The sequence below is a fragment of the Harpia harpyja genome, chromosome 7, assembly GCF_026419915.1.
Source record: "Harpia harpyja isolate bHarHar1 chromosome 7, bHarHar1 primary haplotype, whole genome shotgun sequence".
In the NCBI taxonomy this organism is placed as follows: Eukaryota; Metazoa; Chordata; class Aves; order Accipitriformes; family Accipitridae; genus Harpia; species Harpia harpyja.
In genome coordinates, this window is record NC_068946.1 from 7,841,478 (window position 1) to 7,857,124 (window position 15,647).

Below are 15,647 nucleotides of genomic sequence, written 5' to 3' on the forward strand. Positions count from 1 at the left end.
CAGCGGAGCGGCAAGATGGCGGCGGGCGGCGGCGCGGGGGCCGCGGCGGAGCCGGGCTGGGAGGTGGCCGTGCGGCCGCTGCTCTCCGCCTCCTACTCGGCCTTCGAGATGAAGGAGCTCCCGCAGCTGCTCGCCTCGGTTATCGAGAGGTGAGGGGGGGCTCACTGTGCCCGGGCCGGGCGCCGGCGTCGGGGTCGTGGGGGGGGGGGGGCAGCCTGGACCCTACCTCCCCTCAGCGTCGTTCCCTCAGGGCGGGTGCCGGGCGGCGGGGAGCCCCTCGGAGTTAGCGGTGGGCGGGGGGGGTAGGGTGTGGGGGTGTGTAGGGGGCGCTACCGCTGGCGGTAGCCGGTGCGGGGCTGCGGGGAGCGGCTGACCCTGCTCGGTGCTGGTCAGGGGACAGCGGCGGGGCTGGGCCGGTGGCCAGCGCCTGCTGGGGCTGCCGGGGAAAAAGGGAGCCCCGAGCAGCGTCCAGGGAGTTAATCACGCCCAGCCTTTCCTGGGGACTGGGAGGCTCTCGGGGTGGTGCCCTTGGGACCTAATAAGCAGGGATGAGGATGCACGCCCGGCTGTTGGCGTTGGCTGCTGCTCGGCCACAGCAAAACCACCTTTGACAGTTACCCTGCCGAGAGGCTTCGGGACTGTTCTTGCGTTTTTGCTTTTGTTCAAGTGCGTTAACGGTTTTGCAGGCTGCGCGGTGAAAATTGTTGTCTCACCTGGCCTGTCTCCTCTGGTGACAGACTCCTGGGGGGGTTCATTGTAGGGCATTGACTTCCTTTTAGGTTTCTACCCCTGAAATACTACTCGTATTTTAAGGAGAAATAACGCTGAAGCAAATCAAGTCTGCCTTTTCTTAACCGGAAAGGTTAGACTTGGAGCATGAGAGTACTTACTGGAGCTATTTAATTTAACTTGTAGCTTATTTTATGATCTAAAACACTACATATGAATGCCACAACATTATGCTCAGTTGCAGAGATATAACTCTGACCACAGTAAATTGTTAGGAAACAAAAAATAAACACTGTGCCAAGGAAGGTGATAAAATAAAGCCTTGTGGTATTTTGTTTAATATAGAATGGCTGAGCGTACAAACACTGGATGCTTCAAATTAGCGTTCTGTGCCTCTGTACATATAGTAGTGGTTCACCTAGAAACCTGCATATACTCAATATTTATGTGATTTGGGCAGTTCTTAGGCTAGTTTTACTTTTAGGGGCCATTTCGGCTTCGCTTTTGCTTGCGGAGCTCTGCTGTCATTGTGCCTAAAGTTCATAATTGGAGTGTTTTGGCAGAAGAATATCACAGAAGCGCTCGAGTGGACGCACTTGGCTTTTGGGAGAGGTCTGTTTCCTCCATTAGTGAGAACGATGGTTCCATTTTCCACTTGAGACAGCAGTTTGTTGCCTTTAAGTAGTGCTGCCCTGAGGTTTGAGTTGTGTGCCTGATGCTGACTGCGTTTCAGACCTGGCAGGATTTAATGCCAGTACAAGGCCTGTGGAGTCTTGCGGGGCAGTATCTTTTATTTCATGCCTTGATATAACATGTGGCAAATCACAGAGGGAAAAAATATAGCTTGTTCTTGTTTGGAGCCATGCTCTTCTATGCTGAACAAATAACCTATCTTTAGATTTCTAATCTAAAATATTTTATCTGTTCAGCTTATTTTTAGAAGATGATTGTTAGCTCTTGTACTGAGACTGTTGGTTGACACCATCTACAAAGTGGCTGGATTTCCCGTTAAATAAACGTGGTGCAACGACAGCACAATTACTAATGTTATTCTTTTCAAAATAAATTAATAAACTCCTTTTCTTAACAACTGTTATATTTCATTTTTAAGTTTAAGCATCATCACATTACCGGAATTCCCTTGTTAGCAGGTGTATTCAAGAATTGATAGACTTTGGCCTCTTATCTGGCATAAATTATGGAAATGCTGCCTTGGGAAGACCCAGCTGAAGTGGAACACAGTTTACAAAGTCTGTGACAGTCAAATAAAGCTGGTTTTCAGAGAAGGGTTTTCAATGGGGAGAACTGCACCTGCTGCTGTGCCTTTTCAAGGAAGAGGCTGTCTTTGTGCCTGCTGCCTTACATAAAGGGTCTATTTTGGGCTGTTTAAGATTTGGAAGCAGAACTGAGAAAGGAGGTGGCTTTTGTTGCTGACGTGTTATATTTGATATTGACACAGAGGCTTCTCGCTTAGCGTGAGTAATGAGTTTCCCTGGGAAGCAAAAGTTATTTAAGCAATAAATCACAATACAATAGCCGAAAGTTATTATTAAAACTCACAATCTGTGCACAATAACACTCTAGCACATCACAGATTGAGCTGTTATCTTTTATTTATATTTATTTGCAAGGACTTGATGATTTGTTGACACATGCCTTCCACTTTTCACTACCCTAACAAGTCCACAACTTGCTTTAATAAAACTCAAGCCTCTTATTGCCCAATTCAGATGAAATTCCCCATCTCATTCTGGTTTCTGCACCTTTGTGTTCTTGTACCTCATGGGTATTGTGTCTTGCACAGCTTAACCTATACAGCAGAAAGATAATTGAGGAGCTGCCAATTTCTCCTATACTCTCTTATTCCCAAATTGTTCTCATTTGTTCTCTTAAAATATGTTGCATACACCTACTGCTGCTAATTTACAGTTGGGCATAAAGAGGTAGGTGAGCAAAATTAGTGTCTGAATATAAGACAGCATGAACTTTTATCCCCATTTGGTCTCTGGGCTCATTACCCATCAGTGCACTTCTGGCAGGAGATGGTGAGGTGAAGCCTGGTGAGTGAGATGTTAAAACTCGGCCGTGTTACGCTGCTGAGTATCTTCAAGTAAAGCCTTTTGCTTCGTAACGGCTACCTTGCTTTTTCAGGTTTTTGGTTAGACTAAATTAAAAAAAAAATCTCGGAACTAGGAAATCAAAGCTACAAAGCTGTTGAGTTTTTCTCTCTGTTTGTTTTTCCAGAAGAAATGATACGTTCTAGAGTTTCTTCTGTTTCAGACATGTCTCCTGTTATGACTGGAAAGGATGACTTGGATAGAAAAAGGGAAGGTGACCAGGCATAAGTTGGGCTCTGTTCAGGTCAGCAGGGAATGGTGTGTCCTTTTCCTCCTCCTGCCCTGCCAAAGCTGGCATCCTTGTGTGTGGGTGGGTGAAGGGGATATGTGCGTTCGTTTTGCCATACTCTGCAGCAGCGCTAGTCATTGCCAGACTTGAGAAATCATTGTTTTAGTTGGGTATAGAGTGCCATGACAGGCTGACACCCTCTGCTCCCCACATCCCCTCCAGAAGTAAACTGTTGCCAGAGGTGGAGAAGGCTGTGTTTTGAGAGGTAAAGTGGCTAGAGAAGTTGAGTCGTATGATCTGTTCTTCCAACTTGTTTATTCACATCACTGAATGAAAATGTGAAAGAAAGTAATTTAAGCATTTAATAGGCCGATATCCACATCCCTTAGTTTTGTTGCAGGAAAAATTAAGGGCAGAACTAGCTATGGAGGCAGAGCTCTGTTTCTGTTCTCGGGGTGGTTGCCTTCAGGTTTCTGTGCAAAGGGATGTGGTGTGACACTTTATTGCAGCAGCCTTTAATGTGTCATTCCTGTGCATAAACAGACATTCTCCGTGGCCAGCGAGCCTCACTGAGAAACCTCAGAGACTTGACTTGCAGTGTATTAATGTGCATATTTTGCTGTACAATTTTTATGCTTGGTTTGAGTTGCCAGGAAGTTTTCACTCGCTCTGAGCTTTGTGTTGATCTGTGTATGGAGCAGAATGATGCAGATCTCTGAAGTTGCAAGTCTCTACCCACGAGGCAGTGGATGCGTTTTTCTCTGCTGTGTGTTACTTGCCAAAAGTCTTTACTGCCCAGCTTGTTGCAGACACTGCGTTGTATATTTGTTGTTATGCAATTGCCTGTTTGATCCTTCTGTTTTGCAGAATTGCATAAACTCCAGTTGACTCCGTGCCTTGACAGAAAGGGAATGCCTGTGCTCCAGTCCTGGCAAATCCTGCCTAGCGTTAGCAGAACAAACAGTCCAAACTTTATGGGCAGCTGAGTTTAGAATAACTTAAAGAACAATGAACCTCTGACTGGGAGAGTGATTGTTAGAGAGGCTGACCTGTTGTTGATGGTATAAAAGAGAAACATCTGCAGTATTGGAATTATTTCCTTAAATATCCTATGTGGATAGCAATGCCATGATCTGTCTGCTGCTAAGGGACTCAGTCCTGAGGACGTGAGAGATGGGACACAAGGGAGAGGATTCTCTTCTCAAAACTTTGATTTGGAAAGAGCACGTGTTTTTAACGATCTTGTCATACATCTGTTAATAGATATAACATATTCTGAGTGTTGTGTTGTATACAATTGACATATCTCCTGTTCTCCTGTTGCAGTGAATCTGAAATCCTGCACCATGACAAACAATATGAGCCTTTTTACTCTTCCTTCGTTGCACTTTCAACACATTACATCACTACTGTGTGTGGTCTAAGTAAGTGTTCCCCATCCTTTGCTTCTCTTGCTCTGGTGTTATGACTAGGATATAGTAAAAGTAAACTAGAACTGTTGTCCTTTTGGTATTTGTCTTGAGCTCTCTTTCTGAATCGCGTACTAAGGCAGAGCATGCGAGGCCAGCGTTGCTAGCTTTTACACCGGCAGAATGTCAATTCAGGTGGAAAGAGAAACTTGTCGATAGGAGTGTTTGGCCACCAAGTACTGGGCGGCATTGGCACTTTGGTTGTTTATTCATTGGCCTGACTTCATTTAGGGAAAACAATTTTTGGTCAAATGAAGTGTTTAAATCCATTTTCAGGATTTTTAGATTATTCTTTAGCAGTTATGTTACTAAGTTGGAATTAATGATCAAAACTTGGTGACTCAAAGTATATTATTTTTGCTGACAATTTGGCAATTTCAGCAAAAAAGTGGTTTTAGTCAAGTTGTTTCGTGTTCTTCAGTGCTTCTGTCAGTATTAAATAAAGTTGCTGGGGAAGCCGTTGTACCTATCTAAATTACCTTGTCTGGGTGGAAGGTATTATCCTTGCTTTACTGACGTTTCTTGTGTTACATTTTAATGAGACTGAATTTATATTGCGTCTGTGTTAGGCATGATAGATTGTGTATGCGTGCATGTTGTATAGCATTCTGTTTTATTGAAAGCATTAGGAACATCTTACACTGAATTATTTAAAAACTTGTACTGAGTGATGCAAGCATCTGCTTTTTTCAGTACCAAGAAACCAATTGCAATCAGTGGCAGCTGCTTGTAAAGTCCTGATTGAATTCTCACTGCTGCGTCTTGAGAACCCAGATGAAGCATGTGCTGTTTCGCAGGTGAGCACAGATTTTGACCGCGTGGGCAAGCCTAAGTGCAAAAATGGACTTTGGCCTCTAATTCAAAAATATTTGCTCCAATGTATAAAGCAAAATTAATGAAGTTCTTAAAATATTTAAGGTGTACAACTTTGGTGGAGACTGATGCCTGCTGCATCTTCCCTCTGCATTCTTTACTCAGAATTTCAGCTTGTGAGCAAGCTGAAATAAAGGTGACTTGAAGCCTTGATTAATTCTGTTGCAATTTCATACAGTCTGATTTGGTTTTGTGTAGAACCTGGATCAAAACTGTTTGTTGAGTTTTTAAAGACGGATTCTTCCCCAGTTGTATTTTAGTCTTCCAGGAAAGCTTAAACCTATTTCAAAGAGGAAAGGCATGTGAGAAATGTTCACATAATGTAGCTTCTGATAGGGCTGGCTGTAAGCCTTAGTATGTCACAGGAGGGAGAGCTTTTCCAGATGCTTTTTGATAACAAGCACATGGGACAATGTTAGTGACCTGAATTACCTGCAATTAGTAAGCTGTCACAGTCTTTGGTATGAGATCAGAGTGGATTCGAGGTGTTGCAGTAGCCCTACTAGCTGAAGTTGCAGTAGTCTCAATGCAGCTGCTTAGAATAAACAACATCGAGGAATAATTGGAATCAAGAGAGTTTAAACTGTACTTGATGTCTTTTTCTTTGTAGAAACACCTCATTCTACTGATAAAGGGGTTGTGCACAGGCTGCAGCCGCTTAGATCGAACTGAAATAATTACCTTCACAGCAATGATGAAATCGGCCAAGCTGCCTCAGACTGTCAAAACCCTCTCTGATGGTAGGTGCTTTGATTTATGGTTATATCACTGCAGCACTTGAGTTAGGCATAGAAAATGCTATGGTTTTCATGTATGAAATGATGTTTTGCTGTTTCCCCTGCAGTAGAGGACCAGAAGGAGCTGGCCTCCCCAGTGAGCCCAGAACTAAGACAGAAAGAAGTGCAGATGAACTTCCTCAATCAGTTGACATCAGTCTTTAACCCTAGAGTCTCGTCATCGCCATCTATCATGCCAGAGACACAGGTAAACAAACAGCCCTAGAATAGAAGCAGTCTGAATTTTAGCAGTAATAATATTGGTGCAGGGAAGGATAGAGGGCACTAAGTGGTAGTTTTTTAATACATACATGTAAAAAACCCTTTCTTAAGTATTAAAATCCTACATGCATGTTGACAAACAACAAAATTCTGTTTGCATTCTATCGGCAATAGTAGGTTTGTTGCCTCATGGAAGCTAATATTAAGTGATATTCATAGCTCTTTCGAGTTCTGCTGCTGATGCACCTTGCTCCTGTGTAGAGACTTACTGCAATACCGTGTATTTTTAATGCTTCCATAATATATTTAGTATATGCTTGCTTTAGGTGGAAGGAGAGAGTGAGGATCAAGCTTCCACAGATCTAACCTCTGCGGCAAAGACGAAAAGCATATTCATCGCTCAGAATGTAGCCAGCCTGCAAGAACTTGGTGAGAATCAGCTTTCTATTACTGGGGGGAAAAAAGTGCTAGAGCAAATGTGTCTCCAGTGTTACACCTTACAGCTCTGAATGGGAAGAAACTTTCTGACCTAAAGGATTCACTAGGTTGTGTGGTGACGTTACCAAGGGAGGTTGTGGCTGTAATAGAGTTTTCTTCCGTACAGAGGAGGTGAGCTCAGTATATTTGTATGCAGTCACTGTGTTATGGAGGTGGACAATATAAAATAGCTTATGGGAGGGATTGTTGAGCAGGTGTGAATTAGACCTGGTGTGCCACGTAACATGCACACAGAGCTTTGTGACACCCGTTATGAGTACTGGCTGTAAACTTTGCCATCTGGTTTATGCATTGTAAACTAGTCTTCATCCTATTACCTCATCTATGATGATATTTTCTCACCACAAAGGCTAATAAAGTCAATTATTGGTGACTGTTAGGTCTGTTCTGCTTAGAAGCTCTCCCATGAAACAGTAAAAATAACACTGCTTTTTTTTTTTTTTTGGTAGGTGGCTCTGAAAAACTGCTGAGAGTGTGTCTGAACCTCCCATACTTTTTGCGATACATAAATCGATTTCAGGATGCAGTGTCAGCCAACTCATTTTTTATTATGCCAGCCACAGTGGCAGATGCCACTGCTGTTCGCAATGGGTAAGAGTCTGTTGTCACTCTTCTTCATGCTGGGTACACTGTGTGGGAGAAAATAACGGTGCTAGCTATGCAGTATCAGTTATTGTGCTGCTCCTGTGAGCTGTCTGATGTGTACATTGCATTGCTGAACCCTGACGTGTCATTACTATAGATTTCATTCGCTGGTAATAGACGTGACCATGGCACTGGATACTCTGTCTCTGCCTGTATTGGAGCCCCTGACACCCACACGTCTCCAAGATGTGACTGTTCTTGCTCTCAGCTGTCTCTATGCAGGTGAAGATTTCCCGTATTTTCTTTGGAGCTTTAAGTCGCTCTTGCTTTTGCTCTACTTTATTACCCGCATGTTTGAGCGTCAGCCCACAAGTAACCTTTATTTCTCATGAATTTGAAAGCTGTGCAGCATATTGCATAGTGTGGTGACTGGGTTAATATGAAAATTGTTATAGTGATGCTGGAAATTCTGATATATTCTGCGAATGTTCTTGTCAGTATCTGAGAGGAAGACTGAGTGACTCAACATATTCCTAATAGCCTGCAGTTTCTGCTCCTTTTTTTTTTATGTTCAGAGCATAATACATTTTTGCAGTGCTTATGGCTTCAGGTTAATTGGTTATACCCCCAAATCAACCTTGTTTCCCAGGAGTGGTTTAAGTACACCTGAATCCTGCGTGTTTAATTGGTATGGGTAACACTCTAAAGAGATATGGCAGTCGAGTATGAGGATTGCCTTAAAAATGGTATTGAATTACATGGTAAAACATTTCCTCCATTAATTGTTCTCATGTGTTTCTGTAGGACAAAACTTGACTCTTTTGGGGGTACTTCAGAAAGATTTTTTAATCTGTCAGCTGTAATATTGAGTATTCCCAGCTCCATCAAGTTTAAGGGCATGTTTGATACCACTTGTTTTAATGTGCTAAGTAGGAACATAGAGTCCCGAGATTGGCTCTTAATAAGAATGTTACCTCCACTTGTTTTCAATCAGGTGTGAGTGTGGCAACTTGCATGGCCATCCTACATGTGGGTAGCACTCAACAGGTACGAACTGGGTCAACAAGTTCCAAAGAAGAAGATTATGAAAATGATGCTGCTACTATTGTACAGAAATGTGTAAGTAAAGGAGAGAGCGTGTTTGTTGTTTTCATTCTTGGAAAGTGAAGTGTGTAGAATTTGTATTTATTTGGATTGCAATACATATCTATTATTTCTGGACATTAGACTTGCAGATAAGGGAAGTAATGGGGTGGCTTTCCGTAGAGGACAAAATACAATTGTATTTGGAGTTTTAAAAGTGTCTGTGGTGGTTTATTATTGCCCAGTGGAGTGCTTAAACGTTACCATGGTTTTGGATTTATTTGCAGCTTGAAATCTATGAAATGATTGGACAAGCCATCAGCAATTCACGCCGTGCAGGGGGTGAGGTAAGATTTGTGTCTCAGGAAGCTTTTTTCACTGTTTTTGTGCTGGTATATTTTGGCATTTGGATTGACACTATTTTGTCTTTTTGGTGCTTTCCCCCCCCCTCGCACTCCCTTCACTTTCGGGACGATAGCATTATCAGAACTTCCAGCTGCTTGGGGCTTGGTGTTTGCTAAACAGCCTCTTCCTCATCTTGAACCTCAGCCCCACGGCCTTGGCTGATAAGGGAAAGGAGAAAGATCCATTGGCTGCTCTTCGCGTCAGAGACATTATTGCTCGTACTAAGGAGGGCGTTGGGTCTCCCAAACTAGGACCTGGGAAAGGGTATGTAAATACCCCACTGAAGTAATCATTGTCCATGTATCTAACCCTGCCCAGCAAGCAACTACTATGGAGTCTTGTTGGTCTCTTGAAATTTTATCCGTATTTGTAATTCATGTCTTGATTCTTGAAAAGAAGTCGTCACCTTCAGTTTAGCAAAGCAGTGACTTCACTCAATTCACTATATATATATATATATATATATATATGTATTTTTTCCCCCCTGAAATTACATTGTATCCTCTACGTTTCTGTAGGCATCAAGGGTTTGGTGTTCTGTCTGTGGTGCTAGCAAATCATGCTATCAAATTGCTGTCATCGCTCTTTCAAGATCTGCAGGTGGAGGCATTGCACAAGGTATGTAGGTAGCTTGTATGTTCTTGTGAAACATTTCGCCTTCTCCACTGAAACACACTTTAAATTCTCTTTTTAATGCCGTCCCCCAGGGCTGGGAGAGTGATGGTCCGCCAGCAGTGCTGGATATCATGGCTCAAAGCACATCCATCCAGAGAATTCAGCGACTGATAGATTCTGTACCACTCACTAATTTGCTGCTGACTTTGCTATCTACTTCCTACAGAAAGGTAGGAACTGGCATATAGCTAGAGAACTTCTGTAGCTGAACCACTCATACTAAGTGTCATCTGCATGGAAAATTCTTACTTTACAAACTGTGACTATGCTAAGAAGAATTTAGAATGCTTCTTTCAGAAGCTGTCAACTGGGGCCTCTCTCTTTCCTCTTTTCGGAGATATAAATTTGACAAACTTTTTTCTGATAACATTTTTCTGTAAACTCAGTGGTCTTTGTGAGTTTAGGGAGAAGATGAAAAGGCTGTATTCAAAACGGATGCTTTTATGTTAGAGCTGTTACTTGACGTGTTCCTTGCAAGCTTGGCATAAAATATTTGTTTTCAACTATCCTGTGTAATTTTTAATACAACTTAAAGGGGGAGAAGCCTTGAAAAACTGTTAATAAATTAGTTGAGACTAATTTGCTAGAATAAAATTAAAATACATTAGGAAGTTACTCTTGTTTTCAAATTCTTATCTTTCAGAATCCTAAAATTTAACTTGTTCTGCTGTTCTTCTAAGGCTTGTGTCTTGCAGCGTCAGAGGAAGGGTTCCATGAGCAGTGACGCAAGTGCCTCCACTGATTCTAATACTTACTACGAGGATGATTTTAGCAGCACTGAGGAGGACAGCAGCCAAGGTAATAGAGTTTGCAGCAAGCAGCTTAAGTCAGGATTTTACTCTGTCTTTCAGATTTAGTGGAAACCTGGGTACTGGGCTGTTCCTTTCTTGGACTGGAATGACATGTAATGCTGAAAATATGAAACAGTTTGTAAGATCTGTTTGGCAGAAGTAATGCTGACTGTACTCTTTTATGTAAACTGGAGCCGGGGTGGCTGGGATTTGTCAGTATTTGCTTAAGAGGAGAGTGGAAATAATTTCTTCTTGTAAATTCCTGCTGGAGTGCCATAAAAGTGCTTAGCCTTGTGATTTGGAAAGGAAAAACAAAGATAGGAGATGCCTTAACTCTGCTCACGGAAACTCTTTTTCAGGCCTTTTCTAAGCTGAGTAGTTTGCTTAAGGTAGTTGCTTATAATAGAATGCTTTTGTTTTTCCTGCCTCCTGTATTAGATGATGACAGTGAACCAATCCTTGGGCAATGGTTCGAAGAGACAATCTCTCCAAGCAAAGAGAAGGTGGCCCCACCGCCACCCCCTCCACCACCTCCTTTGGAGAGCTCGCCTAGAGTGAAAAGCCCTAACAAACAGACTGCTGGAGAGAATGGGAACATCCTGGCCAGCCGCAAAGATCCGGAATTGGTATGGGAAGGTCTTCAGGCTTAATGAAATAACTGATGTCCTGTAGCATGGTTTACTTGTCAATGGCTAGCTACATTGACAGACAACATGTATTTTAAGGTACAAGGGCTATTTTAAGTACATTGCTGATGGAGAATCAGTGACTGTCTTGGCTTTGAAGAAGGATGTTTTCTCTACTCTTCTGTCAGGTGGAATATCGCAGTATTTGTTAGTGCCAGGGAAGCAAAGACTGAGGATAATATCTGTTTGGGTTACAGAGGGAGAGGGAAAATGAGGGCAGAACTATAAGTAAAATGACTTGCTGGTAGAATGCTTTAGCTCCAACTCCGTTGGGTAAAGACAAAAATAAATACTGCAGTTGAGAAGTTAGAGACTTGCAACCTTTTCAGAGAATTGTAAAATCGGTCCTGATACAGAACGCAGAGTGCAGTGAGCTGGATTGCAATGAGTAAACCTGTGCTTCACTGCCAGGGGTGGAGTTAGGGGACTTGATTTATTTTGCTGGTGGTTTTGTTTTTGTTTAATGGTGTCTTATAGTCCATCTGCTTTTGTTGCTTCTATAGTATGTTTCTCTTTTCTTTTCAGTTTTTGAGCCTAGCTTCAAACATTTTGAACTTTATCACTTCTTCTATGCTGAACTCCAGAAATAACTTCATTCGCAACTACCTGAGTGTCTCTCTTTCGGAGCAGCACATGGCTACGCTGGCTAGCATCATCAAAGAAGTGGATAAGGATGGGCTTAAGGGTGAGTGACCAGAACCTTACTTAGAGAACACAGACTGTGGGATTTATAGGTGCGTATTTTCTTAGCTCCATGTTGAAATCTTAAATATAGGAGAGCAGTGGTAGTAAGTGGCTTGATCCCTGTCTTACAGGCACGTCAGATGAGGAGTTTGCTGCTGCGCTCTATCACTTCAACCATTCCTTGGTGACCTCAGATCTTCAGTCTCCTGCCTTGCAGGTAGGTCTGTGATTGAATGTATAAATAAAATGAAGAAGTGTTGGTGTCTGTTAATGTCTCTACACAGACGCTCCACACCTAGAGTAGTGTGTTGATGATTCTATTTGGCCCTAGAGTATATTCCTTTGCAAACAGAGCTTGGAGTATTTTGGATCCAATGAGTTGGATGACCTTTGCAGTCATCCAGTACAAAACATCCTGCAGAGTGTAAACTTAACATCTAGAGTTCAGATTAATCCACTGAACTTTGAAGGTGATGATAGCAGAAAAGGAAATGAGTTTGTATGTTTTGTTTTGGAGAGTTGCCTCTATCCATGCATTTATCAAGAGGCATTCCTGCAGACTTGCTTTGCTGTCAGGACTGATGCCAAAAGGCCTTGGAATTCTCTCAGGAGAGAATCAAATTAATCCTTTTGCTTTCATGTGCTAACTTTGTAGCCTCTAGGTTTCTTTGCTAGGTCATGGGCTGACTGGACTTAACACTGTAAGTAGGGGTTGTAAATCTGCTTACCAATCACTGAATTCAATCCCTATACTTTTTGTTGACTGTTTTTTAGTATGTTTAAAATAATCTTTTTTAAAAGCAGTTGGACTTTTCAGATATCTGCCTTTTTACTATATTTGAAAAGAAGCAAGCATTACTGTGATCAGTCAAAGGGGTCATCTTCCACATTCTTAGATACTGAACATAGTAGCATAATCTTCTCCTGCTGTGATATTGCAGTAAATGAGTAGAGCTCATTAATGCCATTCTTTCTGCATTGGTGTTGAAGTTGAAAGTTTGTTGCGGTTTAGGTGGCAAAGTGACAGTGTAACTGTCCCTCAGTAGCTATGCCATATATTTGAGATAGGAGAGGTACTGCTGTGTGAACAAGCTCTGAGAGCCATAATGTTTATTGTCATCTATTTGTTCAAATCATGCTTTTAGTTAAAGCATCAGACAGGGCTTGCCTGTTTTCAACAAGTCTCTGTTTTGTTCCAGAACACACTTCTTCAGCAGCTGGGAGTTGCCCCTTTTTCTGAAGGTCCATGGCCTCTCTACATCCATCCTCAAAGTTTGTCGGTGCTTTCGCGACTTCTCCTGATTTGGCAGCATAAAGCCACTGCTCAGGGAGATCCTGATGTTCCAGAATGCCTTAAAGTTTGGGAAAGGTGAGATAATTTTATGTTAAACTGAAAGTCGGTCATCTCTTACCTCTCTGATTTTCTATCAAGTAAAAATTCTCTGGGACCAGCGTAACAAGCGTGTGTGTGTTCTCTGAGCAATGATGGTATGTGATTGCTTGGAGCAGCAGAGGGTCAGTCTTCTGTGGTGCTGGAGTCTGTCACCTAGAGCATAGGAAATGAAACCTAGAATCAGCATTTAAGTGGGTGGAGGCTGAATTACTTACAGCGATGCTGGTTTTAAAAAGGGAAGGCAAATGTCTTATTTCAGGAGGTTTCTGGTAGGTTCTGTTATGATGGTGCCAAGATTTTTCCTCTCTGTGCCATTACCTGAATGTGAAAGTCTCTTGATAGGGTTTAGCTGTAGTAGACAGCCTTTCCTGTGGGAATGAGTTTGCATCTCTCTTCTTTTGAATGATTGTTCATATTTTCCATCAAATGTATTTGCTGCTCTTTGAATTTATGCAGGTTTTACTGTCTGCAGTCTCACTCCAATAGATAATGCAGTGAATAATTGGTGAAATTGCCAGTATTAGAAGAATAAGCAGAAAAATGTAATTACCAAAATATTTCTCTAACCTCTAGTTAAAGAGATTTTAAAGAGGGATCTAAGCAAGGAGAAAAGTAAACTTTATAAATTTCCTCTCTTACTGTCAGGTTTGTGGGCACACTGAAGCAAAATGCCTTGCAGGGGACTCTTCCCAGTGACACAGAAGATCTGAATGTTGAACATCTTCAGCTGCTGCTGCTTATTTTTCACAATTTCTCTGAGAGGGGCCGCAGATCTATCATGATGCTCTGTATTCAGACAATTGTGGAGCTGACGGTGAACATGGATACCCAGCAATGTTCTGTGCCACTTATCGTGGCACGTCTACTCTTGGTGTTTGACTACCTGCTCCATCAGTATTCCAAGGCCCCCGTGTACCTATTTGAACAGGTACGATTTTGAGATCATGCTCTGGATCCTTAATTGGTCACCCAGCAGAAATCTGTAGCAGGCAATCATTTGGTGTGTTCTGGTCTCTTCATGACCTTTGCGAGTAAATCAATTTTGACGTTGTTACCAGCCTTTGGAGTTATAATGCATGATTAACTACGGTTGCTGATTCCTAGCAGCAGGTTCAGTTTGAGTGTAAATTCCTTGTGTAACTACTGTCCTAATAAATCCTGGTAAGGACAGGATGAATTCCCTGCCTTATCTTTCAAAATCATGAGTATTTGGGTATTCAGGCACCATTTCACAAATACCTCGTATGCCATGTCCTGGCTTTAGCTTTTCATTGTTGAGGTTTTTGGCACTGTTCTCATTAATGGGATGCTAGTGTTTTGTGCATGGCTTTTTCAGTTGTTGGAAGCTTGACCACTGATTTAAGCTGCTCACTCCAGAATAAAAATCATCAGGTAGGGTCCAGGGCTTTCCTCAGAAGCTGGGAATGATTGTGTTTTAGCAACAGGGTTGTTTGTATTTTATGGTTCTTTTTCTGTTGGTGGTGATATTTTCCCCCCCTACCCCTTAATGATAAGGGTGCCATGGGTGGTTTTTTGGTTTGGTTTTTTTTTTTAACTTAGGTGCAATATAATTTGCTGACTCCACCCATTGGCTGGGTGAGTGGATCCCAGGACAGTAGCAGACGAACATCTGTCCCGCTTTACCATGGGTTTAAAGAAGTGGAAGAAAACTGGACCAAACACTGTTCATCAGGTAAGAAAGAAAATGTAAGGAATTTTTCATTCCAAAATTTGCGTTTACAAATAAATGAGGGCCCTTCCTGTGCCCTGGTGTGGGTAGCTTTTCGTACTTTTAATGGGCATAGTTACAATAGACAGATAAAAATGCATGTAATAATGCAAGAAAAGTTGTATTAAACAAAATTATTGTCGCGTAGGAGTATGCTACAAGTAAATAATTCAAAATAAGCGTGTATTTTATTATGCCAGGATTGTATGAGTAGGAAAACCTTGGCCACATATATCATAGGTTAAAAGCACATATAATGTGTCATGGAGCTAGCTTAGTACAATCTGATATTAGTCTTAAAATGTGAAAGGTTGTGGGGATGGAGGAGAGAGGATAACACAATATTGCCTAATTGTAACTGTCACTTTGTACATTATTTTCTGTCCTCACATTCCAGACGCAGTTCCACAGCCCAGATTCTACTGCATCCTATCTCTAGAAGCTTCTGAAGATGATCTGAACCGTCTAGATAGCACGGTATTGGGACTTCTGTTTTAGAGACCTTTCTGTAAGCCTTGTGGGCCATGTTGATTTGTCAAGTGCCAGGGAAAATAGACAACAAAGAAAGACTTGATGAAGCAGCTAGAGCAGAAATACTTCACCAAGTGGAGAAAAGAATAGTGGCTGAATAAGATAATATGGGATTCCTTTTTGTGCCTAATTACATGTCAGGGAGATCAGTATGCAAAATCTATGAAGATGT

At 42.1% G+C, this 15,647-nt stretch overlaps 1 protein-coding gene across 5 annotated transcripts in view; it reads left to right on the forward strand.

The window, feature by feature from the left end:
* Positions 1–15,647, forward strand: part of UBR4 (ubiquitin protein ligase E3 component n-recognin 4) — an 80,724-nt gene continuing 65,077 nt past the window's right edge. For all 5 annotated transcript variants that reach the window (XM_052793591.1, XM_052793592.1, XM_052793593.1 and 2 more), the window contains exons 1-21: positions 1–149; positions 4,402–4,499; positions 5,238–5,341; positions 6,028–6,157; positions 6,262–6,401; positions 6,742–6,844; positions 7,363–7,504; positions 7,656–7,780; positions 8,493–8,617; positions 8,869–8,928; positions 9,060–9,250; positions 9,505–9,604; positions 9,694–9,831; positions 10,342–10,459; positions 10,891–11,078; positions 11,664–11,823; positions 11,954–12,039; positions 13,022–13,191; positions 13,861–14,143; positions 14,776–14,908; positions 15,342–15,421. In XM_052793591.1, the coding sequence (XP_052649551.1) occupies positions 16–149; positions 4,402–4,499; positions 5,238–5,341; positions 6,028–6,157; positions 6,262–6,401; positions 6,742–6,844; positions 7,363–7,504; positions 7,656–7,780; positions 8,493–8,617; positions 8,869–8,928; positions 9,060–9,250; positions 9,505–9,604; positions 9,694–9,831; positions 10,342–10,459; positions 10,891–11,078; positions 11,664–11,823; positions 11,954–12,039; positions 13,022–13,191; positions 13,861–14,143; positions 14,776–14,908; positions 15,342–15,421 (2,808 nt within the window). In that variant the 5' untranslated portion in view covers positions 1–15. The remainder of the gene's footprint in view (positions 150–4,401; positions 4,500–5,237; positions 5,342–6,027; positions 6,158–6,261; positions 6,402–6,741; positions 6,845–7,362; positions 7,505–7,655; positions 7,781–8,492; positions 8,618–8,868; positions 8,929–9,059; positions 9,251–9,504; positions 9,605–9,693; positions 9,832–10,341; positions 10,460–10,890; positions 11,079–11,663; positions 11,824–11,953; positions 12,040–13,021; positions 13,192–13,860; positions 14,144–14,775; positions 14,909–15,341; positions 15,422–15,647) is intronic.